We start from the raw sequence: 14055 nt of genomic DNA, 5'->3' as shown, positions 1-14055 counted from the left end.
CTATGTAGTCTCAGGCTGGCCTTGAACTCTCCAAAGTGCTGGGATAAAAGGCATGAGTCACCAAACCTGGCTTGAAAATAGGCTTTGAAATCCTTTAAAAACTGGTGCACATTTGCAGTCACATCAGGTGGAAGGCAGAGGCAGAATTTGGATTTAAGGCCAGTTTGGATTACTCAGTGAAACCCTGTCTCAAAAACAAAGCTGGGTGGAACAGAGAGTAGGTGGTGGTATTGGGTTGGGGGAGTGAATCACTTATAAATGGTGCTCCAAAAAATCAAATCAAATCAAATAAAGGTGCCCAAAGCCTAATTTCCAGGAAGGTGAGTCCTTGCCTTTGCAAAAAAGGCATCTAAAATAAAACAACAACAACAACAGAAAAACTGACTTCAAAAATGAGCAGAATGTGCAGTGCATATCTGAAAGCTCTCAGGAGGCTGAGGCAGGAGGACCTGGTATTTGAAGCCAGTCTGGGCTCATAGAACAACCTTATCTCAGCGAAAACCAATAAACATATCCAACAGCAAAGGGGAAAAAATCTTCAATATTGAAGTACATCCTAAAGTTTTAACCATGGGCCTGACTTATTAAAAACAAAACTGGAGAATGGAATTTCAAAGGGGAAAGTGTGTGTGGGGGGGAGGGAATTAACATGGGATTTTTTTTATAATCATGGAAAATGCTAATAAAACTTAAAAAAAAACTATAAATGCAAAATAACCCACTCAACGATAGATATCCTAACTGAACCAATCATAAGTCTTGACAAAATCTACTGTTATTGCCAGTAGACCTTCTATTCTTTTTTTTTAATTTATTTATTTTAATTTTTATTAACATTTTCCATGATTATAAAAAAATATCCCATGGTAATTCCCTCCCTCCCCCCCCATACTTTCCCCTTTGAAATTCCATTTTCCATCATATTACCTCCCCATCTCAATCATTGTACTTACATATATACAATATCAACCTATTAAGTACCCTCCTCCCTTCCTTTTTCTTCCCTTTGTATCTCCTTTTTAACTTACTGGCCTCTGCTACTAAGTATTTTCCTTCTCACTCAGAAGCCCAGTCATCTGTAGCTAGGATCCACATATGAGAGAGAACATGTGGCGCTTGGCTTTCTGGGCCTGGGTCTTTCTATTCTTAACAAGGAAGCTATGACAATAAGATCACTTAACTTGTCTTAGAACATGAAATGCAATAGTTTTCCATTAAGTCTCAAATCTTAATACATAACCTGGGTATGGTGGCATACACCTTTAATCCTAGCACTCACAAGGCTGAGGCAGGAGGACCACCATGAGTTCAAGACCAGCCCAGAGCTACAAAAGAATTCCAGGTCATGGTAGGCTAGAGTGAGATCCCACCTCAAATTAAAAAAAAAAAAAAATCAAATTTAGTAACATGCTTAATAAACTTACTTCCTGGCACCTCATTCTTGTACTAAAAAGTTTTTGTGTCTCAGTTCTATTACTACCATACCTATTGTTTCTACAGTATGCTAAATAAACTTTTTGTGTGTGGTTTTTAAAAAAGATTTTATTGTTATTTATTTATGAGAGAGAGAGAGAGAGAGAGAGAGAGAGATAGATAGTGTGTGTGTGTGTGTGTGTGTGTGTGTGTGCTGGGGCCTCCAGACACATGTGCCATCATGTGCATCTGGCTTATGTGGGACCTGGAGAATTGACCCAGGGTCCTTAGGCTTCACAGGCATGCACCTTAACCACTAAGCCATCTCTCCAGCCCTAAATAAATTTTCTGAATATTCTTTGTTGCCATGGTGGTGCACATTAATCCCAGCACTCAGGAGGCAGAGGTAGGAAGACTGGTGTGAGCTTGAGGACAGCCTAAGACTACATTGTGAATTACCTAGCCTCCTGGGCTACAGTAAGAGCTTACATGAAAACAAGCAAAGAAACGAAAATATTCTCATTAAATACATCTTCTTATAAACAGGTGTTATATTTTCCCTTTATGTAAAATATCAACCTGGGCGGGAGAGATGTCTTAGTGGTTAAGGAGCTTACCTGTGAAGCCTAAGGACCCAGGTTCAATTCCCCAGATCCCACATAAGCCAAATGCACATGGTGGTGCATGCATGCGTCTGAAGTTTCAAGTGGCTAGAGGCCCTGGCACACCTGTTCTCTCCCTCTCTTAAATAAATAAAAATAAAAATATCAACCATGCATAGTGGCACATACCTTTAATCCCAGCATTCAGGTGGCTGAGGTAGGAGGATTGCCCTGAGTTCAGGCTGCCTTGAGACTACATAGTGAATTTCAGGTCAGCCTGGGCTAGAGTGAGACCCTACTTTGAAAAATAAAACAACAACAAAAAAATTATGCTTGCTGGGTATGGTGTTACATGCCTTTATTGGGAGGCAGAGGTAGGAGGATTGCTGTGAGTTTAAGGCCAGCCTGAAACTACATAGTGAATTCCAGGAGTCAGCCTGGGCTAGAGCAAAATCCTAGGTCTAAAACCAAAATAATAAAAAATAAATTAATAAGGCAAAATTCAAATTAGGTGCAAAACAATACTCTACACCTTTTAGCAGGGAAGAGCACTTGCAGTGAGGAGTAGCCAGGAGGCGCACTGGGGTTCCTGGTGAGCCAGCCTCGGCAGGGTAGTAAGGGATCCAGGTTCAACGAGGCTGTCTCAGGGAAGTAAAGCAGAAGAGAGACTGGACAAACCCAGCATCTTTCTCTGGCCTCTGCACACATTTCACAAGTCATGTGCATCTACCTACATACACACACAAAGACTGTCTTTGAAGGCAGTAAAAGTAGGTGATTAACATACCAAATTAAGAACTATTATATTCAGATTAAGAAGCTCTATATTTAAACTTCTATTTTTATTTATAAACTAAGCTTAGCGTTATATACCAAACTTCAAACTGGGGGTAAACACAGACTTTCCTACAGAAGCATGAATAAAATTTAAGGTTATTCTTTTTCACACTTTCCAACTTCCCATTTTCTTTCCCAACATTTAACTGAAAATTCAAGTGTAGGTCTAAGTCACAATGTGGTCTTCTCCTTGTCTGAGGCTTCAGTGAACCATGGCCAACTGTGGCTGAAATATATTAAATGGAAAAGCCCAGAAATAAAGAAGTCATGAATTTTGAAGGCTGGGAAGATGGCTCAGCCAATAAATTGCTTGCTTTGCGTTCAAGCCTGAGGACTGGGTTTAGACGCCCAGCACTCATGTAAAAGCTGAGTACAGGACACACGTGGTGGCGCACGCCTTTAAGCCCAGCACTTGGAAGGCACAGGCAGGAGAATCATTGTGAGTTCAGAGCTACCTTGAGTCTACATAGTGAATTCCAGGTCAGCCTGGGCTAAAGTGGGACCCTACCTCAAAAAAATCAGAAAAAAAAAAAAAGTTGAGCATAATGATGCATGCACCTGTCACACCAGCACAGGGGATGGGGACAGGAAGGTCCCCAGGGCTCGCTAGCTAAATAGGTGAGCTCTAGGTTCAAAGACCCTGTCTCAAAGAACGAGATGGATTAAGGAGGGGACCAAAAAGAAGATATTGGGATGGGAATACAATCAAATTACAAAATATGCATGCACTAAAATTCTCAATAAAAATGGGGCTGGAGAGATGGCTTAGCAGTTAAACGTTTGCCTGTGAAGCCTAAGGATGCCAGTCCGAGGCTCGATTCCCCGGGTCCCACCTAAGCCATATGCACAAGGTGGAGCATGCATCTGGAGTTCATTTGCAGTGGCTGGAAGTCCTGGCATGCCCATTCTCTATCTATCTGCCTCCCCCCCCCCCCCTTCTATTGCTCTCAAATAAATAAATAATAAACAAAAAATGTTTTAAAGTTAAAAATGGGGCTGAGGAGAAGGCTTGCAGGGTAAAGGTGCTTGTTTGCTTGTCTGGTCAAGAAAGCTACACAAAGTCACAGGAATGACTTTAAAGGCTAAAAGAAGGCTTTAGGAACCTAGCCAAGTACAGGTACTATCACACTAACATATCACTACAGCACTTACATATATTTGGATGTCTGTAAAAGAAGGATGTAACTACTGGACGTGGTGGCTCATGTCTTTAATCTCTGCATTCAGGAGGCAAAGGGAGGAGGATCACCTGAGATCAAGGCCACCTTGAGATGACAGTAAATTCCAGGTTAGGAAAAAAGATAGAAAAAAAGAAGGATGTAACTGGGTGTAGTGGCTCACACCTTTAATGCCAGCACTCCTGAGGCTGAGGTAGGAGAATCACCATGAGGACAGCCTGGGAAGAGTGAGACCCTGCCTCAAAAAAGCAAAAAATATTTTATGGATATACAAATCACTGATTTATATACATTTCACTTAATCTTGTGATATACTTAATGGGATTGCCCTTTTCTGAAAAAAAAAGTAAGCATGGAGAAGTCAGATAGTTCATCTAATGCCTTACCTCCTTGATGGCCTATGATTACAAATGAACAGCAATAAGCAGAACCCCAGCGAGTAAGTTATGAGGCATTAGCACTGACCACTTCAGGTGCCTTGTCTGTAATCACCTAGCTTTAGTAATTCTAACATAAATAGCAATTCTATCGGGTTAATGATTTTTTTTTGTTTTTTAATATTTTGTTTATTGGAAAAACAGAGAGAAGGAGAAAGGGAAAGGCTGGGCATGCCAGGGCCTCCAGCCATTGCAAACAACTTCCAAATGTGTACATCACCCTGTGCATCTGGGTTATGTGTATTCTGGGGAATCAAACCTGGGTCCTTTGGCTTCGCAAACAAGCACTGTAACTGCTAAGCCATCTTTTTTTTTTTTTTTTTAAGGTGGGGTCTTGCTCTAGTTCAAGCTGACCTAGAATTCACTATGTAGTCTCTGATTGGCCTCGAACTCACAGCAATCCTATTTTTTGATCATTGTTATCAAATCTTAATTATTCTATATTCTCATCTTAATATTCTCAGCAACTAAAGAATTTTTCTTCCAAATGGCTTATAAGGATGGTTATGTTTAATAAAGAACAAGTTCCATAAAAACAGATTGAATAGTTCCAAACAGCTTACTATTTCTCAAATTCTATTACTGACTAACAAATTTCTTTTCAACTACTATATTTCCAAGGTAATGTTTAAATTCTCACCTAATTACATTAAACTGACATGAACTTCAACCTCTAAAGAATAGCAGACCCCTCAGAATGGACAGCAGCAGAAGCACCAGTACATTGTTCCCTTATGGAGACACCTAAAGATTGACATCAATGGCAAATGTTTTTAACCAGTCTTTGGACTGGTGACTATTCAACAGAAAGTAAATGAATTTAAAGAATGTGACATTTATCATTCTAATATCAATTACAGTCTGAGTCAATAAGCTTGAAAATCCTAATTTAGGGCTGGGGAAATGGCTCAGTGGAAAGGTACTTGCTTGCAAACCCTGCTAGTCCTGGTTCCTTTCCTCAGTACTCATGAAAAACCAGATGCGCAAAGTGACACGTATGTCTAGAGTTACTTTGCAGCAGCAAGAAGCCCTGTATGCCCTCTTTTTTTCATTCTTTATGTCTTTCTTTTTCTCAAATAAAAATAGAGGGCTGAGAGACAGCTTAGCGGCTAAGACCCTTGCCTGCAAAGCCAAATGACCCAGGTTTCAATTCCCCAGTACCCACATAAAGCCAGATGTACAAGGTGGCACATGCATCTGGAGTTTGTTTGCAGTGGTAGGAGGCCCTCTGGTGCAAATTCTCTCTCCCTCTCCCTACATATTTATTGATATATATACATACATACACACACACACACACACACACACACACACACACACACCTGCCTCTTTCTCAAGTAAATGAATAAATTAAAAAATATTGTGCTTGGGCTGGAGAGATGGCTTAGCGGTTAAGTGCTTGCCTGTGAAGCCTAAGGACCCTGGTTCGAGGCTCGGTTCCCCAGGTCCCACGTTAGCCAGATGCACAAGGGGGTGCACATGTCTGGAGTTCGTTTGCAGAGGCTGGAAGCCCTGGCGCGCCCATACTCTCTCTCTCTCTCTCTCTCTCTGTCCTTCTCTCTGTGTCTGTCGCTCTCAAATAAATAAATAAATAAAAAATATTAAAAAAAAAAGAGATGGCTTAGCAGTAGGATTCATGTTCGACTATCCAGGTCCCATGTAAGTCAGACACACAAGGTGATGCAAACGTGCAAGGTCACATGTGCACACAAGGTTGCACATGTGTCTGGAGTTCGACTTCAGTGGCTGGAGGCCCTAGAGTGCCAATTCTTAATCTCTCTCATTAAAGAAAAAAGAAAGCCCGGCATGGTGGCACACTCCAGAGGCAGAGGTAGGAAGAGCACGGTGGGTTCAAGGCCACCCTGAGACTACAGAGCAAACTCCAGGTCAGCCTAGGCTAGAGTGAGATCATACCTCGGAAAGAAAGAAAAAGAAAAAAAAAAGCCAGTTTGTTGGCTTGCCTCAAGAAAAAGTAAATAATTTTTTCTTTTAAATAAAAGAGGGTTGGAGAGCTGGCATAGTGATTAAGGCGCTTGCCTGAGAAATCTAAGGACCCAGGTTCAATTCCATAGAACCTTTGTAAGCCAACTGCATTCACATGTGTCTGGAGTTTGTTTACAGTGGTTAGAGGTCCTGGCATACCCATTCTCTGTCACATAAACAAATAAAAATAAATAAAAAAGAGGATGAGCATAGTGGACCTTCATTTTATTCCCCCCCTGAGGTAGGGCCTCCCAAGTGCAAGGGTTGAGGCCTGGACCTCCGCGCTCTGCTATGGGGACACCTTCACCCCGCACTCCACAGGGAGGCAGGGGCAGTGCTGCTGGGAGCTGGAGGGCACCTGGGCAACATGGAGAGTTCCAGGTCAGCCAGGGCTGCAGTGAGACCCTCCCTCAAAAACAAACAGAAAAATCCTAATTTAATAAAGTAACAGTTCAGTGTTTCCCCCTCCACAAATGCCCTATATAGGTAAAATAAGCAAAAAGTTACCACTAAATTGGTTACTCCAAATAATGGCCATGAAAAATCACCTACTCAGTATTTTGTTTTAATGAATTAGTCTTCAAATTTTGAAATTTATTTCATGACTTCTCATTAAAAAACAGTAAGTGCCTTGTGGTACTAAAGCACATGCCATGTTTGTCCCAGCATGAAATCTACTTTTTACAAAAACCCATTATCAACTGCATATAGCTATCTAGGAAACATATTGACTCAATCGAATGGGGCAAAAAGATAGGTATGTTTATTGACTCATGATATAATAGAACTGCTTAAATAAAAAAAAAAGGAGCCAGGCATGGAGGTGCATATCTTTAATCCCAGGACTTAGGAGGCAGAGGTAGGAAGATAGTTATGAGTTTGAGGCCAGTCTGGTACTACAGAATGAGATCTAGGTCACCCTCAGCTACAGCGAGACCCTGCCTCGAGAAAAGTTAAAAAGGAAGGCAGGGAGGGAGGGAGGGAAGAACGTATGCATGCAGAAAGTCCTGGGCTCAATCCCCAGAACCACATAAACCAGGTGTGGTGGCACATGACTGTAATACTAGCATTTTGGGGGGGTAAAGGCAGCGGTATCAGAAGTTCAAAGCCATCCTTGGCTACACAGTTAGAGGACATCCTGGAAGACAAGAGGCCCTGCCTCAAAAAAAAAAAAAAAAAAAAAAAAAAAAAAAAAAAAAACCAGTACCAATGAACACTGCAAATCATTCTTCATAAGCATGAGATCTAATCTTTACTGAATGACTACCACATGCCCAGTCATCCATCACTGGCTTTCACAGGTCAGGGAAAGCCAGTGAGTTGCTCAGGTCACAAAAACAAGAGCTGAGAGGGGTTGAAATTAGGGCTGTGTAGGGAATGCCCTTTCCAATATGAAGCTAAACCCTGAGACTATTTGAGAGTACCTACGTGCCATTTACCTTCACCACCCGGCAAGCTATGCCAACATGGAAAACTGGCTTCACAAATCATTAAATGTCTTCAAAAGTGGAAACCCACAGCACTATAGACAGACAGCCTTTGAATGAATGCACTTACAGCCATGATGTCACTTTGAAAGTAGCCCAAACCTAGTGAACATCCTGGTATCACCCACTGACCAAAGAGGCTGCCCAGCCGTCTGTCCCTTCAATGCTCATTTTACCCTCCTCCTTCGGAGAGGATCAGCTACCCAGCTGGTAAACGTAAACACAGTCACCACTGCCCTACAAGGGAGGCTAAGGAAAATCCCTACGTGCATGCATAAAGAAGCACGCTGGTTTCCTGCCGAAACTGCAAGGAAGCCCTATTCATATCTAACCTGACAACTCAAGCGTCCGACACAATGTTACTGGGAGTGGGCACTGGACAAAATTGACCAGCTGCAGGAAGGGGGTAAGGGCGGGGCCAAGGCCCAGACCAAGCTGCTCAGGGGAGCGGGCGAGTAGGACAGCGCTCCAGGCCCAGGCTTCAGCGGCGGCCGGCGGGCGGGCGGGCGGCGAGGGCGCTTCCATATGCGGAACTCTCGCCCAATCCCCGCGCAGGCTCGCATCCCGTGACCGCCAGAGAGCCTGTTTGGAGAAAAGTAGACAGGGAGCCCGCAAGCTGGACGCTGGAACCTGGCGGCTCGGGAGAAAATGTCTACTTGGCAGCCTCGGCCGATGTCCAGATCTGACGTCCAGGGCTGGCTCGGCACAAGGGGGCCTCGGTGTCTCCCCAACCCGTCCCCAGCCCCCGCCCTCTCCTCGTGGAGACACCCAGGCCAAAGCCACAGCGCCTCCCCAAACAGGACTGCAAGCCTCGACCCGGTGTGCACGGGAATCGCAGGGCTCGGGAGGGTGACCAGCAGCCCTGCGGTGCCCCCCCCCCCGCTCCAGAGCTAGTGAGTGGCATCTGACACGGTGAGTGGCATCTGGCACGGGTAGCCCACATGCCCTCTTCTGCAGGCCCCGCGCTGCATCGCCGACCTGAGACCCTGCCAAGGCTCCGGGCACAGACTGGAGAGGCCACCGGCGTGCAAGGGGGAAGGGAACCATGTTAACCTTGCCATGCACACATCTGCCCACACGCCCTGTGTCACTGCCCCGCCAAGCCTGACAGCCTTCCCCGCCAGAGATGCCAGCCTGCCTCCCCCTACGCACACCCCAATACACCCGGGCTATGCGTCCCCTCCCCCCCAAAAAAGCATGCCCAGCCCGGGAGAGACGGAGGTTTTCGTTCAGCAAATATAGCTACCTGGATCAAATTCAGGGATCCGAGCTTGGTATTCAGCTCCGACTCTCATGCCAACATCTGCAAAGCAATGCCAAAAATAAAAAATAAAAAAGAGAAGGAAAGGGAAAGAAAGCGAAAAGGGGAGGGGGGGGAAAGGCAGAGACACTTAATAAAAAAAATGGCCCTAGCAGGCGGAGGACGCGGCGGCGGCGGCGGCGGCGGCGGCGGCGGCGGCGGCGGGCCGGGCGGGTGGGGGCGGGGCGCGGCGGGTGGGGGCGGGGAGGGCGCGGCGGCGGCGGCGGGCGGGGGTCGCGGGGCGCTGCGGCACTGCACCGGGAGTTCGCGGCGACCGCAGCGCCGGGCTCGAGGGGAAGGGAGGGGAGGGGAGGGCAGGGGAGGAGAGGGCGGGCGGGCGCGGCGCGGGGAGGGAGGGGGCTGGGGGAGGGGAGCGGGGCGCGGGCGGGGAGGAGTTCGGGTACCACCGTGCTCGTCGTCGCTGCTGCAGCCGCTCTCGGGCTCCGAGGAGTGCAGCCCGCCGTTGGTGGACGAGGCGCCGCCGCCGCCCGCCGGGCTCTTGGCGCCGCCGTTGGCCGACCGGCTCTTCCCCAGGAGCTCGGGCCCTTTCTCCATCATGCCGGGCATGGCCGACGCGGGAGGGGCCAGGTGAGGGCGCGGGGCGCGCGGAGGCGGAGGCGGGTGTCACTGCGGAGCCGCCATCGCCGCCCGCGCCGGCCTCGGCGCAGTCTCCCGCCGCGGCCCGCCCCGGCCCCGCCTCCGCCTCCCCTCCGCCCGCCGCCCGGGCGCCGCTCCCGGGGCCGCCGCCCTCCGTATCCCTCCGCCCCGCAGGGAGGCCCCGGCGCCGGCGGGCGGGGACGGGGACGGGGACGCCGCGCGGGACGGACGGTCGGGGGCGGCGGGGCGGCGGGGCCGCGGGCGGGCTCCGAGCCAGGGGGCGCTGCGGAGCGCCGCGCGGGGACTCTTTGCCCGGTCGGGCGGAGGGAGCGCGGCCGGCGCGGGCTCGGCCGTCCCGCCGTGCTGGGCCCCGCGGAGGAGGACGGGCGCGGCGCCGTCCCGGAGGAGGCCGCCCCGCCCGCAGAGCCGGCCCCGCGCCTCGCCGCGCTCCCTCCCCGCCGTCGCCTCGCCGCGTGCCCGCCGGTGGACACGGGGCGACGCCGGCGCGAGCAGGGCCCCGCCCGCAGAGGTGCGCGGGCCGCCCCGCCGCGAGCCTCCGCGCCCTCCCGCGGGGGCCGGCGGCGGCTGCGGCTGCCGGGGATGCCCTTCCGATTCGGGCCCGGGGAGGAAGTGCCGGGCCGCGCTGGGGTGGAGCCGGGGCCGCGCCGGAGGCTCGGGAAGGTGCGGCGTCTCGTCCCGTCCCGTCCCGTGCAGTGTGTTCCTGACGAGCGGCGAGTCCCGAACGGCCGTGGTGCCTTCCCGGGCGGTACTTGAAAGTTTCGGTTCACGTTCAAAGCTTGATGTGATTCTGTTAAGTGTTTGAACTGTGCAACTCAAGCCTTCTCTGTTCCTTTTCTCTGTTAATTCTAACGTGTTTTCTACAAAGGATGGTCCTTTCTGGACACTGCAGTGAGGACCCACCACCCCTGACAGTTGTATTTCCCATTGTGGATTAAGACTGGGGTTCTGGGTTTATACACGAGCTTCCAAGGAACGTGACTCGGCCTTTGCCCCTTCACACAAAAACCAGACCCCTGAGCCCGGGAGGGTCGCGGGGGCGGGCGCTGCACCGGCCAGCTCTCCAGCACCCAGCTCTGCAGCACGTTCCCTTCCCTTTTCTGTAGAAAGGACTGTGCCTGTGAATCAGAAACCAAAACTTGGTAAACACGCAAGGACCTCGGTGACTTAATTTCATTCTGATTAGTAACACCTTGACAGCAGAGGGTTCTTTGTACCGTGCGGTCAGCCCCGCTGTCGGGGGAGGGGCGATGACGGCGCCGGGACGCCTCCTGTTCTAAGAGACCGACCCTGATGCCCCGGAGCGGAGGAAAGCGCCTGAAGGGTACCTGGCCTTGGAAATGGTTTCCCAGCAGGGAACCAGGACATGAGGGGACCAAGCAGTCTTGAAGAGAAAATCGTGAAACTTCCTAAGTGAGTAGAAGGCAAGAGGAGCAGCTGTGCAGAGGGACGCGCGCCGGATAAAACGCTCTCCCCTAGAGGCGAGGGCGGGAGTTCATCCGCACGCGGAGTGCCGGCGCTGGGAAGCCAGGACGCGCGGCTAGCCAGTCTAGCCAAGTAGCTTCAGTGCTCTCAAAAAAATATGGTAGAGCGAGCGAGGGAAGTACCATGGGCTATTGTCTACAATTATGGAAGTTGTCAATAAAAATAGTAAGAGCAACTGAGGAAAACACCCAGCTTCCACCGGTGGCCTCGGTCCCAAGCCTGTGAACGCTACAGATGCAACACCTGCGCAACAAGGGGAGGGGCCGCTACACAGCCAGGAATGCTGTTATGAGACAGTTGGGCGGTGTTGGTTTGTTGAGGCTTTTATTATATTTTTACATATTATATCTCAACATTGTGCAGATATAGGAAGGGTAACTCAGTGGTAGTTAACCTAGTAAGGGCTTGGACTTGATCCCTGGCACTAAAAAAAAAAAAAAGATGTGTAACAATTGGAAAGATACATTTGACAAAAGCATGATAGTTTATCACATAACCTGCCACAGTATTAAGTGAATTAAGCAAGAGGCTGGATGGATAGTCTATAGAAACCAATTGCCTGAAGCAATTAGAAAATGATTTTTTAAAGCTATATACAAGCAAGTGTTATTAACCACTGAGCCATCTCTCCAGCCCTAAAGCAATGCCATATACAAATGCATTTTAAAAAGTATATGATTTTTCCTTTGGCTGCTGTCACAAATCACTGCAAATTTGGTGGTTTAAAGCATATTGATCCTGTCTCAGAGCTGGAGGCTGGAAGTACGAAATCAAGATGTCAAAAGGCTCTGCTCCTTCCAGAGGCTCTGGAGTGGATCTCTTCCTTTGCGGGACCTTGTGTCTGCTGCCATTCTTGACTAGAAGCTATGTCGCTCCAACCTCTGTGTCTTCATGCCTTCTTCTCCCCTGGGTTTGTCTTAGAACATGGAATTTATAGCCCACCGGGGTAATCTGGGATCATCTGTCTTCTTGTCTGAAGATCCTGAATCACATCTGCAAAGACTTTCTCCAAGTAAGATTCAGGGATCAAGACCTGCTAACTTGAAGCTAAGTCAGCCTTAGGAAAGAGATGTCAGAACTCTACTGAAATTATGCTGCTGAGGAAAAGGAGGGAAGACTAACTGAATGCTGTACAATGTTCATGACTTGAGGACAGTACTATAAAGATGTCATTTCTGCCCACACAGATCAGTAGGTTTAGTGGAGTCCAGGAAGTTGTGTTCTCTGTGTGTGTGTGTGTTTAAATTGCCAAGCTGATTCTAAAATTTAAATGGAAATTAAGATTAAGAACAGCATGGTGGGCAGGGTGGGGTGGGGTTCCTGAAGAGATGGCTCAGAAGTTAAAGGCACTTGCTTGCAAAGCCTGATGGCCAGAGTTTGATTCCCTCATGCCCACTTAAAGCCAGATACCTCAGGAGTTTGCAGTGGCAGGAGGCCCTGGGCATGCCCTTGCTCCAGCCTCCCCCTCTCTCTCTCAAATAAATAAAAGTTATAAAAACAGCTTGGTGTGGTAACCCACACCTTTAATCCTAGCACTCAGAGGCTGAGGCAGGGGGGTTGCTATGAGTTTGAGTGCAGCCTTGGGTTGTAGAGTGAGTTCCAAGTCAGCCTGGATTAGAGTGAAACTCTACTTTGAAAAAATAAAAAAGAATTCCGGGCGTGGTGGCGCACGCCTTTAATCCCAGCACTTGGGAGGCAGAGGTAGGAGGAGTGCCATATTGCCATGAGTTCAAGGCCACCCTGAGATGACAGAGTTAATGCCAGGTCAGCCTGGACCAGCATGAGACCTCGAAAAACCAAAAAATAAAAAAAGGCTGGAGAGATAGCTTTGTGGTTAAGGTTTTTGCCTGCAATGCCTAATAGCCCAGGTTTGATTCCCCTGTACCCACATAAAGCCAGATGCACACAGTGGCACATGTACCTGGAGTTGGTTTGCAGTGTCTGGAGACCCTACAGCAACTTTCTGTCTCTGCAAGTAAATAAAATATTTTTTTAAAAAAGAAAAGAACAAAGCCGGGCGTGTTAGTGCACACCTTTAATCCTAGCACTTGGGAGGCAGAGGTAGGAGGATCGCTGTGAGTTCAAAACCACCCTGAGACAACATAGTGAATTCCAGGTCAGCCTGAGCTAGAGTGGGACCTACTTAAAAAAAAAAAAGTTAAGAACAATCAAGAGAATCTGGAATCATCTAACTATGAGTAGGAAGATATGTCATATATACAATAATTTAAAAATACTGTACTGGCATAAGGACAAAAGGTAGACCCATGGCACTGATTCCAGTTCCTAATGTGCGTAGAAAGAAAGGAGTAGTTTAGTAAGTGGAGCTGGGGCAATTGAATGGCCATGTATGTGGGGGGAGAGAGAGTGTGTGTGGTGTGTGTGTGCAGAGGGAGAATGGCACACACAGAACATTTCAGGTACAAAAATACTATAGAAGTGAGAGGACAGTGGGTTAGGATGTTATGCCAGGGAACTAAATATAGTTGGGAATTCCTGGAATGTGACATGAACTCAGACAGACAACCACATAAATCCCCTTAGAATACTTAAAGGGTTGGGCAAGTTTTTCTATAGATAATGAAGAAAGAGCAGAGAGACCCAGGCAGAAAAATGACAGGATCCAGTTGGTATTGTAGATGGGAATGTTTGACTGTTGAAGTAGCCAAGAAACCATTAGACTAAAGTTGTAGCAATGCTAGAGGCAGGATCAGACAA

The 14055-nt window shown here is 48.2% G+C and overlaps 1 protein-coding gene across 6 annotated transcripts in view; it reads right to left on the bottom strand.

The window, feature by feature from the left end:
* Positions 1-9817, bottom strand: part of Rcor3 (REST corepressor 3) — a 67043-nt gene extending 57226 nt beyond the window's left edge. For 4 of the 6 annotated variants that reach the window (XM_045142412.1, XM_045142414.1, XM_045142416.1 and 1 more), the window contains exons 1-2: positions 9642-9817; positions 9184-9240 (exon numbers count right to left, since the gene is read on the bottom strand). In XM_045142412.1, coding sequence (XP_044998347.1) covers positions 9184-9240; positions 9642-9804 — 220 coding nt within the window. In that variant the 5' untranslated portion in view covers positions 9805-9817. The remainder of the gene's footprint in view (positions 1-9183; positions 9241-9641) is intronic. The other 2 variants (XM_045142413.1, XM_045142415.1) reach the window with 1 other exon arrangement.
* Positions 9818-14055: the final 4238 nt, after the last annotated feature.

Source organism: Jaculus jaculus, chromosome 1, assembly GCF_020740685.1.
Source record: "Jaculus jaculus isolate mJacJac1 chromosome 1, mJacJac1.mat.Y.cur, whole genome shotgun sequence".
Classification (NCBI taxonomy): Eukaryota; Metazoa; Chordata; class Mammalia; order Rodentia; family Dipodidae; genus Jaculus; species Jaculus jaculus.
This window is presented reverse-complemented; position numbering and strand designations above follow the sequence as displayed.